The 21,824-nt window shown below is 35.5% G+C and overlaps 2 protein-coding genes and 1 pseudogene across 5 annotated transcripts; 1 reads left to right on the top strand and 2 right to left on the bottom strand.

Annotated features, from left to right (window-relative positions):
- The first annotated feature begins 1,778 nt into the window (after positions 1 to 1,778).
- Positions 1,779 to 4,715, top strand: LOC130555059 (ETS domain-containing transcription factor ERF-like). Of its 2 annotated transcripts, XM_057335095.1 has the most exons (6): positions 1,779 to 2,011; positions 2,625 to 2,682; positions 3,493 to 3,724; positions 3,817 to 3,931; positions 4,014 to 4,083; positions 4,252 to 4,715. In XM_057335095.1, exons 2-6 carry the CDS (start codon positions 2,625 to 2,627, stop codon positions 4,548 to 4,550), a joined length of 774 nt encoding a protein of 257 aa, XP_057191078.1. In that variant the 5' UTR covers positions 1,779 to 2,011; the 3' UTR covers positions 4,551 to 4,715. The 2 variants fall into 2 exon arrangements, with proteins under 2 accessions (XP_057191078.1, XP_057191079.1); XM_057335096.1 differs by lacking the exon at positions 1,779 to 2,011 and having other exon boundaries at positions 2,307 to 2,682.
- Positions 4,716 to 5,113: 398 nt separating this feature from the next.
- On the bottom strand, positions 5,114 to 9,662 carry LOC130555043 (prolyl 4-hydroxylase subunit alpha-2-like; annotated as a pseudogene).
- A 1,551-nt stretch (positions 9,663 to 11,213) lies between these two features.
- On the bottom strand, positions 11,214 to 21,782 carry LOC130555029 (prolyl 4-hydroxylase subunit alpha-2-like). Of its 3 annotated transcripts, none has more exons than XM_057335041.1 (18): positions 21,656 to 21,782; positions 21,181 to 21,277; positions 20,837 to 20,982; positions 19,436 to 19,555; positions 15,719 to 15,958; positions 15,362 to 15,458; positions 15,020 to 15,165; positions 14,718 to 14,846; positions 14,375 to 14,614; positions 13,916 to 14,070; positions 13,630 to 13,806; positions 13,433 to 13,497; positions 13,241 to 13,337; positions 13,004 to 13,054; positions 12,866 to 12,904; positions 12,696 to 12,764; positions 12,376 to 12,472; positions 11,214 to 12,021 (listed from the first exon to the last, which is right to left on the bottom strand). In XM_057335041.1, the coding sequence occupies exons 1-18, from the start codon at positions 21,780 to 21,782 to the stop codon at positions 11,951 to 11,953; spliced, it is 2,163 nt and encodes a 720-aa protein (XP_057191024.1). In that variant the 3' UTR covers positions 11,214 to 11,950. The 3 variants fall into 3 exon arrangements, 2 of the variants coding, with proteins under 2 accessions (XP_057191024.1, XP_057191026.1); XM_057335043.1 differs by having other exon boundaries at positions 13,004 to 13,048; XR_008963051.1 differs by lacking the exon at positions 11,214 to 12,021 and having other exon boundaries at positions 12,433 to 12,472; positions 13,004 to 13,065.
- Between the last annotated feature and the right edge of the window lie 42 nt (positions 21,783 to 21,824).

Genomic DNA, 21,824 nt, shown 5'->3' with positions numbered 1-21,824 from the left:
AAAAATGTTGCGATATTGGCTGCTTTTTGATCAAATTAAGGCTGATAAAACAAAACCAATAGTTGGTAAATTGTGTAAAGGCAACGAGTTAAATAATGTATTGAAGTCAAATAGAGTTAATGTTTATGAAATATGTGAAGTATTTGATAGCACTGAAGATCGTCATGTCTTATATTTATTTATTTACATTTTACTTGGTGCCTGTCATTATTGGCCTGTTGAATGTTAAATGGACCCAGTCCATGTAATAAAAATGTTTTGATGATTCAGCGATAAACTAGCTAATATACCTTAATGCACGACGCTCCACGTTGCATATTATTATTTTTTATTTCAAACATCATCAAAACGGTGATCTATTTGAATGACAAAAGTTCAAATAAGTAAACAAGTGAAATATTGGAATAAAAGCAAAAATCCTTATATAAAATAATGATAGTTCAAATAATAAAACGACAATTTTGGAATAAAATTGACAAAATAATTGTAATGACATTACAAAACCAGAGTAAGTACTAATCCTATACAAGAAAGAAAACTCATTCAAGATATGATAATGAACATAAGTTTAGTGAAAAAGACGGTTAAAAAGCTCCGTGTCTCAGGGGACAGAGTGAGTTCCCCATGGAATTATTGCGATCTAAGATGACCGAGTTTGCACAAACACAGCAGAGCCTTTTATCCTCCTAACCTATAACAGGATTCATCCTTAAAGATGCGTGCTTCTGGCCTTACGCACACACACTGTGTTCTCTGTCTTGCTTGTTAAACACATACAGTACACTCACACTTTTAAAACTGAAAATCCGCTCTCAGCGTGAACAGAAATAAGCAGATGCTAAAAGGATAGAGGGACAAGAGAGATGGAGACGTGGACGAGGAGGCCGGTGTGAGTGTAGGGGGATCAGATGAACTGATGAGGAAGGTCTGTAAGGAGCTTTTGCACCGTCCACTTTAAAACAAACAATTCTTTTAGACCACCTAATCCACACACATGCTTGTTTCACTAAATTAGTGAGCTCATCTCATAGACTTAGCCTACATTGTTTTCAGACCAGGGTAAAGATATTTTCTATCCTTTCAAACAAACCTGTTGACATGATTTAGCTTAATGGGCCATTTTTAACTAGTGAGGACGACCACCTAAAATTCGTCGCATTAGTCGTATTTGAACATATATTTAAATCTGATTTTGTAATTCTATTAACAAGATACAGTAAGTAAAGTGAGAGTGACCGGCTCACAGTCCCACTGTTGAAAGCATAACATTCAACTCAATTAACAACATGAATTATTGATGTCTGTCTGCTGCAGAATTTGTGTGTACACTGGAATTAAAAGCCTCCGGTGTCGCCTGTCACACTGCAGTGTGTGTATGTGCAGAAAGACAGAAGGAGATAAAACTTTCACTGTTTCACCGCTATAGTAAAAATGCTTGAATTAATTTTCAGAATAAACACTGTAAAAACGGTGAAATAATGTAAAATGATTATATGATGATGATTAAATTTAAGAATGAAGTAAAACTGGTTTTCATAAGGATCTACTTCTATGATGTATAATTATTTTAACAGAACAAATATATGTCCTTTAAAAGCTCAGACATTAATATATATATATATACTGTATATATATAAATTTATTTATTTAAATTAAACGTGTTATTAACCATTGTAAATATAATTTATTTATTTAAATTATTTATTTATTAGGGATTTACTAGTCACTATTTAAAATAAAATGTACATGCTCTTTGAGAATGCGCACTCCCCCGCCCCTCTCTAGTTAAAAGTAGCCTACCAAATCCTCATGCACACCCAATCCAAAACATCCCCCTGATAAAAGGAAAGTGTGGGTATCAGGTGTTTCAGTTTGGGTCGAAGAGAGAGAAGAATTGAAGTAAATGTTATAAGAGAGAGAGAGAGAGATAAAAGGTGAAGATAAATACTGAGCAAGAAGTTACAGATGTTTTCTCATCTTTCTTCCAGAACAGAGCATCTTTACTGAACAGGTAACAGTTCTTTTATTATTTAGTTCTTTTTTGCATATAGTTATTTCGATTTACGTAATTTATCTAATAAACCACGATATGGTTTCGTTTATGTTTTTTCGACAGTACCACTATATTAAGTTAAATTGGTTTAAAGTGTATATTAAAACACACCAAACTATATTAATATAATGTTTTTATGTTGAACATTTGATTTTATAACATGTTTCTTACATTTATCATATTTTCCCCAGTTGACGGAGATAGTAACAGAAATTGCACAAATGTAATCGTTTTAATTGAGCTTTCTGTCGCAGGTGATATCCAAGGGACCAGGCGGATAGCCTATATTTAGCATCACTTGATGGATTCAATAACAATAATCATCTGTCATGTAAAAATAAAATTAAGAGAAAAATGCACAGGGGTTCAAGAATTAACAGTTTAATTTGAAATCCGTAAATTATAGAAATACTACCGAATAAAGCAACAATAATCGAATGGCTCTGCACGCGACCTACTCAAAAAAAAAAAAAACTGGATTCCAATCCAAATTAGTGTCTAATTTTTTTACTAATTTAGCTCAGAAAATAAACATAATAGTAATAACGATAATTACATTAATATCTTACAGATGGAATGCCACTGTAATTCTTCTCTGGGTCATTGTCCCTCGGCACACTGGAGCAGAAGTAAGTGTGTGTGTTTATGTTTGTGTTTGTTCTGTTCTGTTATTGAAAGGAACATATTCATAGATTTACTCTTAAATCACGTTATATGGATACTTTGCTAAAAACTTGATACTTTGCTGAAAACATTTCTTATGTAACTGTTTAACCTATACACTCATCTACAATTTCTATTTGAAATACTGTACAAATAATGATGCCATTGAAAAAATTGAATTATTCAAATCCTTAAGAAAAATGTGGAAATTATCTGAATTTTACAATATTGCTCCATCAATACAGCAACTCTTTGTGCTGTCCCCTCCTCTCATTATACAAAAAATCTAAGTCTAACACCTTTAAAAATACTTATTTATCGCAGACCACATCTTAAAAGTTAGTACACTTAAAAAAGTAGGCTACACTCCTAAAAATTAGTTTGTTGTAAAAGGTCCTTTTGTCTGACTGTATGGTTCCAGGAACATTCCACAGAATCCACAGAAAGTTATTTCTAGTGAAAAAAAGGTTATGAGGTCTATGTAAAGGTGTGAAAGAAATGATTCTTTTAAGAGAATGAAATGTTCTTTGGGAAACCAAAATGCTTCTTACGGCGTTCACTACAAAGAATTACTTTATCACCTTTATTTTTTAAGAATGTATAGGGTTTGTCTTACAAGCAAAGTGTGATAGGGTATATGGATCTCCCTCACTGGGACTAAAATGTTTGCATATTCAAATATGTTTTACAACCCATCACACTACATTGGTTTTATTGTCTCCATTTGTCAAACAATTCTTGTGCTATATAACATTCAGTGTCCTTGCTTCTCTCAGCAGTGTTGTTCCCTGAATGGGCATATAAACCAGCTTGGTCTCCTGGTTCCCGGCAGGTGCAATTATGGCACTTCCTATTAGAGCTGCTGGGGCGTGGTGAGGGCGGAGCTATCGCATGGGGCAGCGAGTGGGGGGAGTTTGTGATCAGAGATCCCGAGAGATTGGCTAAACTGTGGGGGGAGAGGAAGGGCAAGCCGCACATGAATTACGACAAACTCAGTAGAGCTTTAAGGTACATGCACAGACATCAATCTATATGCACATAAATGCTTTGTCATTTACTCTGCCTGTGTAAGACCGACAACTTGTCTATTTTACCACCAGGTATTACTATAAAAAGCGAATTTTGCACAAGACCAAAGGTAAACGTTTTACCTACAAGTTTAACTTCAGTAAACTAATCTTAGTGAATTATCCAAGTCTTCCAACCTGCCCACAGGTGAGTGAAAGTGTTTATTTCATTATTAAATGAAGCAGCTGGTGCTTTATTTGATAATATTTCTTCTGCATCTTTTCTCCAGATTACAGCACCTGTCCCGTTCTCCATGTTGTCCTCTCATTTGTCAGTCAATAAGCCTTCTGTTGACATGGGTAAGAGTGCCATTGCTGAAGATTTAAAAACATATACAAATAGCCTACATTTGAGGGATGCCAGCCTACTGTGTTGGGCTAATAATATTACAAAAATTAAATTCATGTTTTTTAACTTTCTCTGTTTTCTTCTGTTTGCATGTTTGTGTACGTGTTCTCTTTCGGCAGCTGTGCAGTCAATTTCTCATCCCCTTCTGCTCCCCTACTGCATCCCAAAACCTCTCCTCTTTCCCCAGGCACATCCAATCCAGAGGCAGTTTCCCCTTTTTTCTGGGCCATCTCACTCAGGGACTAACCTATCAGAGTTCTCCTGCCTGTCACCGGTCAACCCCACCATACAATTTACCCAAACCTTCAATCACTGGCCAATTAAAAGTAGCACAGGGTGGCCTCACAACAGAATCATTGAATCACGACAAGACAGAGGCAAGGCAATGACCAAAAATGCATGTCCTGAGACCACTTAGCTGAAGAAAACTATGTTTTATTATTATTATTGGTGGTATTTTTGTTCTTGAGTTCTTTTTGGCAGGTTGACCGTAGAGCACATTATATGTTTGACACTGTTTAACATAAAGAGATTAACTAATAAATATACCTGAAAAATATTTTTTGAACAATAAATGAGCAATGTGGAGATTTTACCAGCATGTAGCGGTGATGTTGTGAATTGCAACCAACGGCTCACTCCATTACTCCCCCATCCCTTTCGGAGCACTACGTGGGTGACACAGGACTAAGATGGTGTCATGTTTTCACTTCTTTGCCGAAGTATTTATGAAACAATCCCTGTATAGCAGTTTGTCCATTTAGGGCTACTGTAAAAACAACATGGTGAATTCCACGCAAGGGGACCCGCAGTGTATGTAGATAGAAATAGCTCATTCTAAGGTAATAAAAACATAACGCTTCATTATATAAGGTCTTTATACACCTCTGGAGACATCGCTATGTATATTATATAGCATTTCTGTCAATAGAAAAAATTACACACTGGACCTTTAAAACACTAAAAATAAAAAAATCTCATCTTGTACCACATTACATTTACATTTAGCAGACGCTTTTATCCAAAGCGACAGAGAGTTCAGGGAGCAATAAGCGATATGTCATTAAATAGTATTAGTATTAGTTAAATTTTTATTACTTATTCAATATTACATTTTATTACAGTTGTGTATATAACAGAGATGCTGCATACTAAGTATATACGGTATATAATTAAACATTAAAAACGCATAAATGAAAAAAGGGCTACAGGTCCTGCAATGTAATGTGTTTTTTACTCCAATTCTGACAAAGAACAGGGTCTTGTAAACTCTTGGCCAAACTCATGGATCCATTTGTTAGCCACTAAAAAGCACAAAAAAACCATTAAATTTACAATTAACACAAAGAGCTGATCAAAAGTGCTTGTGCCTCAGCTTGGTTCACTATTTTTTCTAACAAACAAAACAAACACTATAACATGGACATATTAAGAAATATGTTTCACATGACTTTATCATTCTGTTAATAAGAAAATATTTCAGATTTAAGGTATTAAAACCTACCCCATTTATTGCCCATTAAGACAGGGCATCCAGCATGCATTGTTCTCAAATCCACATCACCATTCTTGTGAAGGTTGTACCAAAACACAGCTGAACCCTGCAGGTGCAGAGAAATGATTTTAGAATTATAATTTTACAGCAATGATAGTAATACGCGTACAGTATATAACAGAAGTAAGGGTTACCTTTTTGGGTTGCAGTGCAACTCCAACTTTAGGAAACACAGTGGCGCCTCCTATCTCCACATCACTCATCTACAGGAGAGGCACATCATTAGTTGGTTAAATGGATTGTTAAACACTAACAATAAAGGTGGTTACCCAATTTTCAGAGAGCGGCAGCATCAACTTACATAAATGAGAAATGTAGCAATCCTTTCATTCTGATCATCCTGTGAGATAATTGTTTTTAGGTTAACTTTAAATAGTTTGGTCAATGCATCAAGATGTAAATAACAATAATTTGAGCATATTGATCTTACCCGTGCGTCATAATGTGGTTCATAACTGCCTCCAGTCCCATAATTCTGAACCTAAAAATGATTATACAAGATCAGAGTATACAAGATCATAAAAATGTGGCAGAGCAGACTAATGCTATGAAGTTATTGGTTAGCTAGCTAACTAACTGTTGTTGTTTTTAATAAGACTGTAGCCTACATGTAGAGGTTCAGCAGTTTCCATAGACAGTCCTGTAGCGTCTGCAATCCTCTGATTGACACGAACAACCACAATATTGCCTTCTTTCAGAAACACACTAAAAACCAAAACAGAATTTCCCTCCTATAATAAGTTTTTTAAGTCTTTAAATAATGCCAAGTACTGCCGTCTCAATCGTCATAAGGTTATTACCTTTGAGAACTACGGATATTTGAGACTGTGCCTAAACCAATCTGAGACCTAGAAAGCTAGTTCACAAAGCAAAAAGAAATACATATGCGTCATACAGCCAAGTGTACAATACAATAAGAACCACAACACCCATACATATGTGTAAACATTTTTGTGTGTGTACAAGTATTTTGTGTGTTGGATATTCACGTGAGGTCTAGAGAGATTCTTTAAGATCTCGATCTCTTTGTCTGATATTATGTCATGATATCTGACGATTCGTGGCTCATCCCACTCGACCTCTTCTTTCAGAGGTGCTAAAATCAGTCTGGGGTTTCCTCCACCTGTGCTGTATCTACAGGACAGCGCCCTCTGCCTCCTGGAGGTCTGCTTTTAAAATATCCCAAAGTTCCAATTACAATTAAACACACAAAGTTGCTTCACATTTGTAGTTTAAAATGTAATGCTAAATAATGATTTAAACATAAGAATTCACCCTCTGTTTAACCTCTCCCCTGCAGAGTGCCTCATAGGAGTTACAGTACTTGACGTCATATTCAGTGTGAATATATCAGGGTTTGAAGATGTATAAAGACGACGTTTTCTGACCAACATCAGCTCATATTTAACATCCTCATCAGTCGGATCTCAGGTATAGATGTTCAAAAGACAACAGTAAATATATGACTTAAATTAATTCTTTGAAATTTAGTACCTTTTTTTAGCAACCTCAAATATTATTATCATACAACAGTTACTATCAGTTCTCTGATTTAATGGATAGGTGGCATTCCAAGAGTGCACTGACAGCACTGAAACGAAAGTTAACTGTTGTATAAAAGCAATATCACATAACTGAACATCATGAATAAATAGAATAGCCAAAGTCATAGCCATGCTAAAATGTAAACAACATACATTATATCACTCTCGTTAATTTTATATCGGTTATTTACACTTAAAAATATATATAGTAGACCTACCCAGATTTAGAAGCTGCTGGTAGAAGTAGATTGCTACATGTAAGCTTCCAAAATGATATGCTGAAGAGCCCAGGTACTTCAGCAAATCTTTCTTGGTAACACTTCGTATTGAAGATAAGGATTCTGGATGATTGAATTTTTTCAGACTGTACAGAAACCAGTGAAAGGCATGCTGGAATTTATCCTCCTCATATGCAATGAACCCCATCATAGTAAGCTTCTTCCACACTGAAAGGCGTTTCTGTAAATTCATTGCAGCCGAGTTGTGAAAAGCATGCAAAAGAGCGAACCACAAACTTTATATTTTACACTGAAATGGCACTGATGTAGAAATGCAGACATTTCACCTCTTGTGATGTTCTCTGGGAAGAGTTTGTACATCTCTTGTAGTCTAATCAGCCCCAAAGCTGCTCCCTCCAAATCTCGTTTTAATGGGATCTTCAGCTCATCTGAGTACAACAGTTCCTGAAAGTCTACAAGATTTTCAAATACAGAAACAAAACCACAAAATAGATGTTTAATAACATTGCTAAAATTCTTATGTCATTGTTTTGCTTATTCTATGTCTATAAATATATTTAGATTTTACCCTTATATAGACTCTCTTGCGTGGATTCTACTATAGCCAACCATTCAAATCGCAGTCGTTTGATGAGTTTCTAAGCTGCAGCAGGGTCATTCATGGTTTCCGCAGGGTCCTCTGAGAGCTCTGTGAGAAGCTCAAGAATGCTGCATTGAAGAAAGATACAGTACTTAAAGACATCATTCTTGATATGAAACAATATACACTCTTAAAAATAAAGGTTCTACATGATGGCATAAGAAGCATTTATGGCTGTATGGTGCCATGAAGAACATGTCTGTTTCACAAAAGATTCTTTGTAATGGAAAAGGGTTCTTTAAAAACGTAAGAAAGTAATGGTTCTTTCAAGAACCTTTGACTAAAAGGTTCTTTGGGGAACCAAAAATAGTTCTTTATGGCAAAGCTGTAATGATCTTTTTGTTGCTTTTAACAAAATAAAATTGCTAAACATCTACAACGAATTTAAAATTGCAAGTTATTAAAATGTTGCATTTTCAACTGTACTTCTATATTGGGTTGTAATGTTATAGAGTCAAGGGAATTAATCAGTGTTTACCTCTTAAGTATCTGTAAATTCTCTTCTTCAGCAATGATATAGCCACTGAAGAGCCTCAGAAGGGTTCTCTCCTCCTCCACAAGCTGCATGACTTGATCTTAAAAACAATTGCACATACAATTCATTCTCAAGAAGCATTTTTCTTAAAAAAGTGCATAAGAATACACATTACAGGAAATTATTACGAGTATACACTACCACTCAAAAGTTTTGAAACACAAATTCTTTCTTTATTCATATTTTTCCACTGTTTAGAATATAAATTCATCAAAACTATAGTATAGCACAACTATAACTGTGGGAATTATGTTACAAATAAAAATCAAACCTATATTTTAACATCCTCAAAGTTGCCACCCATCAGAATTTGCAAAATTGTTCTCTTGGCATTCTATCATTTAACTTCTTGAGGTCTCAATGATGGGAAGCTTTTGAAAGAGTATTGAGAGAATTTTCATCTATTGGCTACTTTTTCGACATTATTTGGTCCAAGACGTCAATTAAAAAAATTCTACTGAATATGCACAATTATATTTTTGTCTACAAAAGTAATTTTAAACATTTACGCATAAATCTTGAGATTAAACGATTTTTAGGAATATTGGAAACATTTCAGTAAAGTTTTTCAAAACATTTGCCTGCAGTGTAATTTAAAATGTAGGCCTATATATTAAGTTAAAAACAGAGAGAGATAATTTTACATTTACATGACCTCCCTCTTCTACATGTAACTTAAAAATGCTTTCTTTTTATACTGTTTACTACTTGATTTAGTCAAAAGTGATAATATAAATGAATCTACTGATAAGAAAAGAAATAAATATAAACAAAGATAAATAAACAAAAAAATGTAGTCGAAGACTAAGCAAAAAGAGTTTAATGAGAGATTAATGAAAAAACATTATAATATTTATGATGGACAAAAATGTAAATAAATTAATTTTAGTATTAAAGAAACATTATGTACCAGTTGATGAGAAGAATTCATGCCCAGCAGTAAAGCGAATGCAGACACAAGCCACAAATAACAATAATTTCGTTATGACCATATTCAGAACTTTGCAATCTCAAAACATTAAACAGTTTATGAACCTGGGCACTGCACTGGCAGAGTTTAAATACACACCATCTAGACACGCCCAAATTTGACAGCCACTCGTTGTTTGGAGAAAACAAAAGCAAAACACGAACATGCATCGATGACAAGATAACACAATACGATTCTTGTAGTTAGTTACTGCTGTAATTGCTGTAAAGTTGCCGACAGTATTGATTTTATCATGTGTCTGCATCTGTTTTAAAATAATTTTGCATTATAACCCCTATTTGTTATATTGTGAAATGACTCCTACAAGCAGTAAAACTCCTAAAAAGATAACCTGTACTTCACATTAACATAATATTTACTGATAGGAATTTTATGGCTTTTTTGTATTTTTGCCAGCGGTACTGTCCATTGAATCTTATTGTTCTATTCATTATTTGTTTTAAACACCTTTTGTGAATTAAAACAATTTATTTGTTTTGTAACCATTCTAAAGAGCTGTTATTTGAAGTAGGCCTAGGTCTTTTTCTGAAAAGTGTGTGAGAACCTGTTTGTTCAGTATTTCAAAGAAGGTGTTTCATTTAATTTCTTTATGCCTCACGTGTCCTGAGGTGGAATGTAAAACTAAATTCCTAGTGCCTTAATAGACAGCATTTCTAAACAGAAAGGAAAAATCACCTGCTACTCACGTACAGTACATTATTGCCATGGCACCCATTGCCTGACTAATGCAGAAACAAAAAGTAAAAGTTTAATATAGGCTATATATATCTTAGTTAATATATCTTAATTACATTTTTATCTTAGACTTAACCATACAGAATTAGTAACATTGTACTGTATGTTTGTCCTGAGGAAATAGACTGTATAATTAATGAAGTGGGTCGACAAGTCAATTATATATATGCTAAGGCATCAAGTAATGTATCTTGTTTGAGTGTTCTTGTGTATTTAAGAAGATTTACATTTATTCATTTGGCAGATGTTTTTATCCACACTGTAGATGTACAAATGAGAGAACATTAAACATTTTGTCTACGGAAAAAAAAGGTTTGTGGATGACGGCATTTGTTGACAATCTTGTTTCCTGCATGTGGGGTTTTCTTTAAAATCCAGAATCAAACCTGACAACAGATCTTATACAGCATTACCTGTCAGCTGTACAACTCAATATATTATACAAAACACTGGTAATATTGTACTAAAACAGCACTTACTGATCCAGGATCTAAAATTTAAAATACACTATCAATGTTAATAAGTATGAAGACTAACAATCTCTGTGTATTCTGTTTAGCATTTGCCAATTATTATGACTTTTTTGTCACACAATATGTGGAAGTATGTCAAGATTACTCAATTAAGTAATGTGTTGAATGTCAGCAGTGTGAATATGAGACTAGTATGAAATGTCTATCCCATGGAAAGTAGGGGGAACGGTACCTGACAGCAAAATCTCAGCTGTCAGATAACGTTCTACCTGATTTAACTGGCAACGTTTAGCCTTGAAGGGCTTTAAGTTCAAATGTCCCCATAGGCTCTCTGGAGTAGTGGCTAGTGCTTTGGGTTTTCGTGGGCAGGTTGTTATAGTTTGTGTCCTGCTTCCCCTAGTTTTTTTTTTTAGAGGGGATCCTTATCTGACAGCAACATTCTTCAGGGTCAGAATAATTTATCCTGCTTTGATATCGTAATAATTACATTCATATTGAACAAGTGCTAAAGGCTTTTTTAAACCAAATAGTACAATGATTTATTTCCTAAAGGAGAAGCAGATCATCTGACCAATAGGTATACTACTAGGAAATGTCTCTATAAATGTATCATTAAGTAAGGCAGAAAGGAATATCTAGGGTCTGTAATTAGAAGATGTCAAGAGATAAGGGGTCACAATTACTCTGCATTCGACAGCCCACACACCTTTAATTATTGACAAACAGTAATCTAGTAATTAATATGGTTTACAGAGACTGTGGGACAATTCACAATAAACTTTTACAGCACAGGAAAGAGAAAGACTTTGTCCATTTGGTTAAATGTGTTGTCCTTAACTGAACACATCACTGTGTTATTTCTGGGACCTTTTCATTTATTTTCAAAGATAATGTGTTATTAATTACATTTTTTTATAATAGTGTAGAGTTTATAATGTGCCTATAAATTATTTGAATTTAACAAGTGTGATTAACATGGTTTAGGACTAGGATTTTCTTCTTTTCTTGACACCTGTGGATAAGCAATACATACTCATACAGTACTAAAATATACAGTTATACTGTAACCATCCATTGTATGTGGTTCCTGTAATGTATTGTGTCTTTCACTCCCACTCTGATAAAGAACATGGTCTTGTAAACTCCTGCCCAAACTCATGGATCCATTTGTTAGTCACTAAAGAAAGATAAACACAAAACTTTACAGATAACATTCCATGTTTAATCTTCATGTAGCTCAGACATTCCCAGTTACTTTAAGAAACCCCCAGCACTGCACATTTCTACCTTATTTGACACTTAATTCAATTCATGCAGTTCCATGTTTAAAAAAGATTGTAAATCTGAACATCACAACCAAGACTTAACCTTGCATACTTTTTGAGCACTACAACCCTAATGTGTCAAGAGCATAAGCCCTTTAACTTATGACTTTGATGGTTGAAGAACTTCTTGCAGTGTCACTAAAGTTTTAAAAAATTATGTAAATTATATTTAAGGGCATCATATTTTATTTATTAAAAAAACCTACCCCATTTATTCCCCAAAAGGACAGGACATCCAGCATGTAGTGTTTTTGAATTGACTGTACCGTTCTTATGGAGGTTGTACCAAAACACAGCTGAACCCTAACAAAACAAAATAATATATGTTAGCAGCAAAAATTTGTTTTGACCGTAACAAACAAACAAAATAAGGGGATGTCTTTTTAACCCTCTTTACCAAGGGTGCTCCAAATGCCCATGAAACAGTAATGCCCAGCATCCTTCAGAGTGCTCACTTCAAGCTATCTGCACTTCTGAGTGCTTACCTTTGACTGGAATTTGCAATATGCATGTCTCTAAAATGTACCTTTTTCGGCTTCAGTGCAACTCCAATTTCAGGGAATACAGTGGCACCTCCTATCTCCACATCACTCATCTACAGGAGGAGCACATGATCACTAATTGGTCACAAAAAGTGTCAGTAATATGAGTAGTAATGACCTGCAAAAAAAATCATCAGCACCAGCATAAACTTACGTAGGTTAAGAATGTAGCAATCCTGTCATTCTCTGCATCCTGTGAGATGAAATATTCTTCTTAGATTTGCATGCAATTTGGTCAATACTACTGTATATGTAATCAATCTCTCAAATAATTTGACCAACATGATTTTACCAGTGTGTCATGATGTGGTTCATATCTGCCTCCAATCCCATAATTCTGAACCTGACAAATGACTGAATGAATGAATGAATGAAACAAGTAAATGATTTTACTTTACGTTTTGGGGACTAAAAAGAGGGAGAAGAATTTAACCAAAGTTACCAAACAGCAGTTAAACTGTTTAGTTTCTAGAAAAAATATTCTGCCATGCCCATGTGCATTAACAGGTGATTTCTCGTTTGACCGTACATGTAGAGGTTCAGCAGTTTCCATAGACAGTCCTGTAGCATCTGCAATCCTCTGATTGACACGAACAACCACAATGGCATCGTCTTCCAGAAAAACACTGAAAAAAGATGACTTTTTATAATAAATCTTTGACTAAACTGCTTAAATAATGTCAAACACATCTAACCAACACATTATTAATGAAGTCACTACCTTTGAGAAACACGGATATTTGAGACGGCGCCTTCTTGTTCTATTAACACTTCAGACCTAGAAAGCTAGGTCACAAATTAAGAATAAACCATTTAAAACATACAGTACACCAAATAGTCAACATAAGAGAATAAATACCATCACAATTAAAAACTTTGTGTTTACATATGTTTTGTGTATGTGTGTTAAATACTCACCTGAGGTCTAGAGATATTTTTCAAGATCTCAATTTCTTTGTCTGATATTATGTCATGATATCTGACGATTCGGGGCTCATCCCACTCGATCTCCTCTTTCAGAGGTGCTAAAATCAGTCGGGGGTTTCCTCCACCTGTGCTGTATCTACAGGACAGCGCCCTCTGCCTCCTGGAGGTCTGATTTTTAAAATATTGAGAAGTTCATATAAGACACAAAACAGGTTCACATTTGTAATTGAACCTCAAACAAGGACTTATAGAAAAAATTGGACAAAATTGGACTTGCCCTCTGGTCAGTGTCTCCTTTGCACAATGCCTCATATGAGTTAGTTGAATGTGTTGTACTCAGTGTGTTTATGTCAGGCTCTAAAGTTCTGTTCTGAAGTTGAAGGGTACTGTTCGTCTCATTTAGCTTATTTCTAATCTCCTCATTATTTGGGTCTGGTTTAAAGATGGTAGAAAGACAGCAGTACATGTATGACTTAAATTAGTCCTGACAATTTGGAGAGATTAGTTGGCAACCTCAAATACAATGATACAAAAAGCAGCATTCCTTTTCAGTATGTGTTTTATTGTTTCTATCACTATGCTTGTTTATATACAGTATGTGAGAAATATCAGCATGTGATAACATATGCGGTCTTAAATCAGTCATGCTAATATTCAAACACAGTTCAGCACTCTCATTCATGTAACACTGCGGTTAAAAATAAGCTGTTTGCACATCAACTACAGTAGACCTCACCCAGTTTTAGAAGCTGCTGGTAGACATCAACTGCCACAGATAGACTTCCAAAATGATGTGCTGAGGAGCCCAAGAAATGTAGCAAACTTTCCTTGGTATCACTTTCTATTGGATGCAATGATTTTGGATGATTTAGCATTTTCAGGCTGTACAGAAACCAGAGAAAGGCATGCTGGAATTTTTCATGCTGATAGGCGAAGTACCCCACATAGGCAGCTTCATCCGAACTGAAATGTGCTCCTGTGAATTAATTGCAGATTATTTTTGAAAAACGTAAGTACAAAATAAAAAAATTGTATCTTCTCATTTAAATTACATTATTGCAGAAATGCAGACATTTCACCTCTTGTGATGTTCTCTGGGTAGAGTTTGTAGATCTCTTGTAGTCTAATCAGCCCCAAAGCTGCTCCCTCCAAATCCTCTTCAGATGGAAAATTTGGTAAATCTGAGTGCAACCATTCCTGAATGTCTACTACAAGATTAATAAACACAAGATTAATAAACACAAGAACAAAATCATATAAACTGTATGGTGATCAAAGAAAAGTTGAATAATGTTGCTTAAAGTGCTTAAATCTCAGTGCATGTTTAAAATAGCAAAATTTAATGCACAAACTGTATTGTACATTTCAAATAAAATCTTACCCTTATAGTGACTTATTCGAGTGGATTGTAAAATAAACAACCAATCATGTCTCAGTCGTTTGATGAGTTTGTAAGCTTCCGTAGGGTTACTCATACTTTTCTCAGGGTCCTCAGAGTTAATACGCCATTTAAGAGTCTGAAGATTGCTGAATTGAAGATAAATATAATGCATTTACTGAAATTCTCTGTATGAAACAGCATATACAGTAAGATTGTTAAACTTCAACTGGTTATTAATGTAAAATAGATGTAATGTAAACTATAATGCTACATTATCAAGTACTGTATACTTTTATCTTGGGATTATGTTTTATAGAGTCATGGAAATGGATGAGTTTGTACCCCTTGAGGAAATGTAAATTCTCTTCTTCAGCATCAATATAGCCACCGAAGAGCTCCAGAAGGTTTATCTCCGTGTCCGCAAACTGCATGATTTGATCTTTTAAACAATCACATGTACAATTAATTGTCAGGAAACTTTCTTTCTTGCTGAATGCAGAATCACAGACTGATGGATATTATTACAGGAATAATTTATTTATTTTTGTATATTTATTAGGTGTTAGAAGGTCACAAATCACAGTAATGCATATATTTAACACTCTATTTAGTAATAATAATATTTGTAGTACTAATATTAATATGATTATTATTATTCATTAAAAATACTACTAACATATAAGCTACTCTAAACCTCACCCAGATGAAGAAGATGCTTGTTGAAGTCAATTGTCACAGATGGGCTTCCATAATGATATGCCGAGGAGCCCAGGTACTCTAGCAACTGCTGTCTGGTAACACCTTGTATTGGACGTAAGGATTCTGAACGATAAAGCAGTCTCAGACTGTGCATAAACCAGTGAAAGGCATGCTGAAAATTCTTCTGCTGATAGGCTACTTTCCCCACATAAAAAGCTTCGTTCGCACTAAGAGGCGTTCCTGTGATATCATCACAAATGATAAAAAAACATGTGTAAACCCCTTAAATTGCACATCTACATTATTTTATATAGTAAAGAGTGAATCCATTTTTATTTGTATACCACAAAGAAACTCCTGTATATTCGATGCATCATCATGAGCAACCACTAGAGGGCAGTTACTTACGCAACAGGGTGAGGAAGTTGCTTCCATTAGAAGAAGCGATCTTAATGAGCTCGCACGAGGTTAGCTAGCAGTTCTCGAAAATAGTTTTGTTTCTTCATTTCAGTGTGTTTCTTTCAATTAAGAGTGCTTTCTATCCCATGAGATTCCAACTAATTTTGTTGCAGAGGAGAAAACTGCTTATGTATTTGATCACGACTTTCTTTTATGAGACTGGTGAGTTTTGCGTTTATATGTACTGCTTAGGGCTGAAACGATTCCTCAAGTAACTCGAGTTATTCGAATACAAAAAATCATCGAGGCAATTTTTGTTGCCTCAAGCTTTGTTTAATCCATTTAACTACAGTACACACGGAGCACTGCGTTTCCCCACGGACCGTTATTACTGACGCACAGCCCGCTAAACTCTGTTCATGTTACGGGGCTCTCAAGTCTCACGCATTCACAGTGAGACACACGCATTTTAGTCTGTTCACACGCTCACACGTATTTCTCATGCTGATAAATAAGTGATAGCTTATTGAAATGGTGAACTGCTATTTTACTTAGTTTTAGTCTATTTTGCGAGTGAAACTTGTTTTCCAGCTGCATTGAGTCCATCAAACTAGATGCGGACTAGTGGATGCCGAATCCTGTTATTTACACGTCATCTGTCTGTTCTGCGTGTCTGAGTGAATGAACTGCACAGTTTAACGTGCTACACGGGTGATGCTCGTGAATTTGTCTGCGTCTGCGCTTTATGAGGACATGAACTTCATCTCCAGAGTTGCTCTGAGAGTTTATTTCAGAAAATTTTTCTGAGTGAAGCTAACGCACTAAAAAATAAGCGTCTTCCGACGACCTGCCAAAATAAAAGTCCGGGTAACTCGGTATTTTTATGTGAACAAATATATTACTATTTAATATTAAAAAAAGAAACTAAAACTAATTTAGATAAACTAAATGCATCATGCATACGCTGTTAGTTTTTTAGCTTTGAAATTATTCTTTCTATTTTTATTAATGTTTCATATGTATACATTTGTATTAGGCCTATATTGCATTTTGAATGTAATATGGCAATGGAATGTACTAAATGGGTTTAGTTTTCACAGATATGAATGTATGCAATTTCAGCAATAAATAAGTTAATTTTTCTAAAAAGGAAAGAAATTAGTTGTTCATTTTAAGAGACCTGTCTTATTTTCTCTTGTATATTTAGTATTGCTCTTTAATAAAGAAAACGTACTTATTATCCGAATACCCGATTAATCGATGGAAAAATCAGTAGAATACTCGATTACTAAAATAATCGATAGCTGCAGCCCTAGTACTGCTACATATTAATTGAAACTAAGGTATTTCCATATGTGCTATGAAGACCCAATCAGAGGTATTTATGATGTTCAAGATTATTTTTGTATGTTTAAAGAGAGTTTGTACTCTATTTAAGTGTGCTTACGTTCATAAATGTTGTCACGTGCTGGGTTAACATACTCGGGGATATTTTGTGCAGCTGATAGAAAATGTCATTGTTAAGGATGTGAAACATTAAAGATGTTTAATGTGACTGCATTGTTTTGTGCAGATTGTGCAGATCGATTCAGTTTGCGTGATCCTGATTCCACTTGTTTGATCCACGGTTGAATGGCGAGCCGAGCCCTGATCTACGATACTAAAACGAGAAACCATCGTGATTCTACGAGGATCTGGGGCCTCGTGGACAAAGATTTGCGTTGATTCCATACTAAAACATTGCGTACGGATGAAGTTGGTGTGGAGGAACGCACATTCTCACGTTAATTTCACTGTTAGTACACCCGACCGTGAGCGTGAAAGCTGGCGTACGCAAAGTTTTTGTGCGTAGTTTTTGTGCGTACGCAGCGTTGATACATGAGGCCCCTGAACTTCACAGCTAAGCTGAAATACACACATACACTACCCGGGTAGAAGAAGAAAAAGGCCTTTACACACATTGACATTTGAATTTTTTTTCCACACATACACACACAAAGGACAATTTCTTTTATTTCTAAATGTTATTTTCATTTACAGCTTGGAAATGTGTATATATTTGTTGTAATAAAAAGAAAATGGCGGCTGTTAATTGGTTTACTGTGCTTGGTAAAAAGTAGGGCTGGGTAAAAAAATATTGATTCTTCGATTTTAATCGATCTTCAATTTAATGAAACAATATAGATTCGGGAAATCCCGAATTGATAGCGCCGGCTAAATTAAAGTCTGATGTGTGAAAGCACTTTATGTTTAAAGGCAATGATGGCAAAGGTGAGGTCGACAAAACAACTGTCGTTTGAAAGTTGTGCCCGCAAGAGCTACGATTTTGCAACAAACCTATGAAACCACCTGTCGAGATGTCACCCTGACGCGATATCTGGTTCATGCGATTCTGGCTGCAAATTAGTCAGATTCACCTCGCGCTGACCAACTTTATGGAGATGCAGATTTCATTTTCCAACAGGACTTGGCACCTGCACACAGTGCCAAAGCTACCAGTACCTGGGTTAAGGACCATGGTATCCCTGTTCTTAATTGGCCAGCAAACTCGCCTGACCATAACCCAGGTATTGTGAAGAGGAAGATGCGATATGCCAGACCCAACAATGCAGAAGAGCTGAAGGCCACTATCAGAGCAACCTGGGCTCTCATAACACCTGAGCAGTGCCACAGACTGATCGACTCCATGCCACGCCGCATTGCTGCAGTAATTCAGGCAAAAGGAGCCCCAACTAAGTATTGAGTGCTGTACATGCTCATACTTTTCATGTTCATACTTTTCAGTTGGCCAAGATGTCTAAAAATCCTTTCTTTGTATTGGTCTTAAGTAATATTCTAATATTCTGAGATACTTAATTTGGGATTTTCATTAGTTGTCAGTTATAATCATCAAATTAAAAGAAATAAACATTTGAAATATAACAGTCTGTGTGTAATGAATGAATATAATATACAAGTTTCACTTTTTGAATGGAATTAGTGAAATAAATCAACTTTTTGTTGATATTCTAATTATATGACCAGCACCTGTATACTTAAATGTGGATTCCATGCCTGCAAAACTAGCATTTTAATCTAAGTATTGATAACTAATCGAAATTGAATCAAATCGAAACCATATAAATAGGAATCGAATCGCCAATTTGGTTGCAAAACCCAGCCCTAGTAAAAAGGGTTATTATTAAATCCTCCCAGAGTCGAACCTGGACTTCTATTTAAACTTGTGAATGTACTGTACAGATAACTTGACCTGTAGCCCTGGGTTACAAATGCAAACAAAAACAAACACTGTAGACTCTTCTTATAGGAACTTCTCACCGATGTTCTCTGGGTAGAGTTTGTATTTCTCTTGCCATCTAATAAGTCCAAAAGCTGCAGCCTCCAAATCCTCCTCTGATGGGAACTTTGGTAAATCTGACTGCAACCATTCCTGAAAGTCTACAAGAAACACAAAATATAAAATACATATAATATATTTTATGGTAATACGAAGTTTAATAATGTAGCTAAAACATTATTCCCCTGTTTCACAGACAAGGCTTAAGGCTAGTGCCAGACTAAAAGGAATTTATCTTGAAAATATCTTGCCCTGACACTTAAATAGCCTAAATTAAGCGACTTAAATAGCCTAAATCAGGACTATGCCTTAGTTAATTTAGGCTAAGCCTTGTCTATGAAACCGGGCCTATATCAAGGATTATACATATTATGCATTATACATATGCAAGTCTTCGGTGTATACTGTGCATTCCGCCCGTATACTGTGTGTATTGTGTTAAATGTGTATATCGTGTATATATCCCGCTGTGTGTCAGATGCAGCTCTGGTCAGGAAAACATCCTGAGGCTCCCCATTAAATCCATCAGATACGGTGTGGCTGGTATTCAAACTAAAAGACTCACTGGACCTTGCTGTGCAAAACACCAAGGCCCAAGTGAAGACTGGAAGGAACTGGAACGTAACACCTGGCCATATCCATTCTGAAACACCAGGAGGTTTTCAGAGCAGTGCATCAAGGCAGGGCAGGCTTCGGTTGGGGAACATCACCTAAGATGCAAAAGTCAAAGTCTGAGGGGAAAAAGCTGGTGATCTCCAAAATTGTAAGGGAGGAAGAGGAGGGCTACAAGATCAAAGTTGTGAGCCAATGCCAGCAGGGGAGATGGACAACCTGGGAGGGCGTTGTTAAAAGGGCTGTGACAGGGGCCGATCTGTGTAGAATGTCGCAAGCAAGACTGAGCTTCCTAATCAGGGCCATATGACACCCTCCCATGCCCCCAAATTTCAATGGCTGTTGATATCACACGCTACAAACTATCAAAGGCACTGAAAGATCTGACAGAGGAGGCAATGCAAGGGAACTTTTGGCTCTGGCTCCGGATAAGAGACAAGGCATGGTGGAGAGAAGGATCCTTGGGCTGACTGCAGGGGGTGGTAAGGAGACGTCTCTGCCGCTCCACGGCACCATTGGAGGTGCATCAGGCAGCAATGCCCTGCAGGTAACCCTACCTGTGCCTATAACTGAATGTGTTGTTAATATGTGTATACTGTTATTTATTATGTATACTGTAAATTGTATTTGCATCTTGTTACTTGTACTGCCACGGCACGGAGTCTTGCACCGCCGATACACATGTGTACACGATGTGTGACAATAAAGAGAATCAATTTTATTTGAAGTATATTTTAATGCAGATCTGCACATTTTAAATAAGATCTCACCACTCTGAAGACTTATTGGAGTGGACTGTAAAATAGACAACCATTTGATTCTCAGTCGTCTGATGAGTTTGTAAACTGCCACAGGGTCATTCATGGCTCTCTCAGGGTCTTCTGAGTTTACAGACAGTTCAAGAGTCTGAAGATCACTGGATTGAAGATAAATAACATGTTTTTATTGTATACAGACATATACTGTACGTCCTCAATATGGAACAACATATAGCCTAAAAGCTAACTATTTAATGTAGGCCTACTGTAAGAAAATGGTGCATTATAAAGTATTGTACAGTACTTTTGTTCTGGATTGTAATGTTTTATTAAGCCAAGGAAACATGAATTTTTACCTCTTAAGTGTATTTAAACTCTCTTCTTCAGCACTGATATATGAACTGAAGAGCTTCAGAAGGTTTTTTTCCTCCTCCACAAGCTGCATGACTTGATCTTTAAAGAATTACATTTACAATAACTTGCTAAAGTGCATAAGAAAACGGCAATGGATATTACTATAGATATATGATTATTTTAAATGTTAAATGTTATTAGTTATAAAACTAAAAAGAGAAGGATAATGCTTATTATTGCAAAATCTCTATACCTACTGCATGATAAAAAATACTGTAATTGTTTTTTATGATATTTACTTCAGTGAAAAGTATCTTTAAGTGTAAATTAATTCAAAAATTAAATGAATAAAATAAGAGCAAAACACACATAATAGACAAATCATTTGTAAAATGTGCAAAATGCTTATAAACACAATGGTCAAAATGTAAATAAATTCATTATTAATTTAAGAATATTAAAGAAACGCTAATATACCCATTGATGAGAAAAATTCATGCCCAGCAGTAGAGCCAATCCAGACACACGCCAGAAATAACAGTTTCATTACAGCCATTTCGTATCTTTGAAACCTAAAAACGATTAAACAGCTACTGATGTACATCTTTACCTGTACTGGCAGAGTTTAAGTAAATAATGGAGACAC

The sequence above is a fragment of the Triplophysa rosa genome, linkage group LG5 (genome assembly GCF_024868665.1).
Source record: "Triplophysa rosa linkage group LG5, Trosa_1v2, whole genome shotgun sequence".
NCBI lineage: Eukaryota > Metazoa > Chordata > Actinopteri > Cypriniformes > Nemacheilidae > Triplophysa > Triplophysa rosa.
The sequence above is the reverse complement of the archived record's forward strand: the minus strand, read 5'-3'. Positions and strand labels throughout refer to the sequence as shown.

What these genes read in the sequence shown, in the direction of transcription:
- LOC130555059 (XM_057335095.1), top strand. Translation starts at nt 2,625, where the DNA reads ATGGAATGCCACTGTAATTCTTCTCTGGGTCATTGTCCCTCGGCACAC. An exon ending in CTCGGCACACTGGAGCAGAA is followed by an intron (nt 2,683 to 3,492) that starts GTAAGTGTGTGT and finishes TGCTTCTCTCAG; the next exon opens with CAGTGTTGTTCCCTGAATGG. An exon ending in AAACTCAGTAGAGCTTTAAG is followed by an intron (nt 3,725 to 3,816) that starts GTACATGCACAG and finishes TTTTACCACCAG; the next exon opens with GTATTACTATAAAAAGCGAA.
- LOC130555029 (XM_057335041.1), bottom strand. Translation starts at nt 21,782, where the DNA reads ATGTACATCAGTAGCTGTTTAATCGTTTTTAGGTTTCAAAGATACGAA. An exon ending in AATATCCGTGTTTCTCAAAG is followed by an intron (nt 13,338 to 13,432) that starts GTAGTGACTTCA and finishes ATCTTTTTTCAG; the next exon opens with TGTTTTTCTGGAAGACGATG. An exon ending in AAACTGCTGAACCTCTACAT is followed by an intron (nt 13,055 to 13,240) that starts GTACGGTCAAAC and finishes GTCATTTGTCAG; the next exon opens with GTTCAGAATTATGGGATTGG.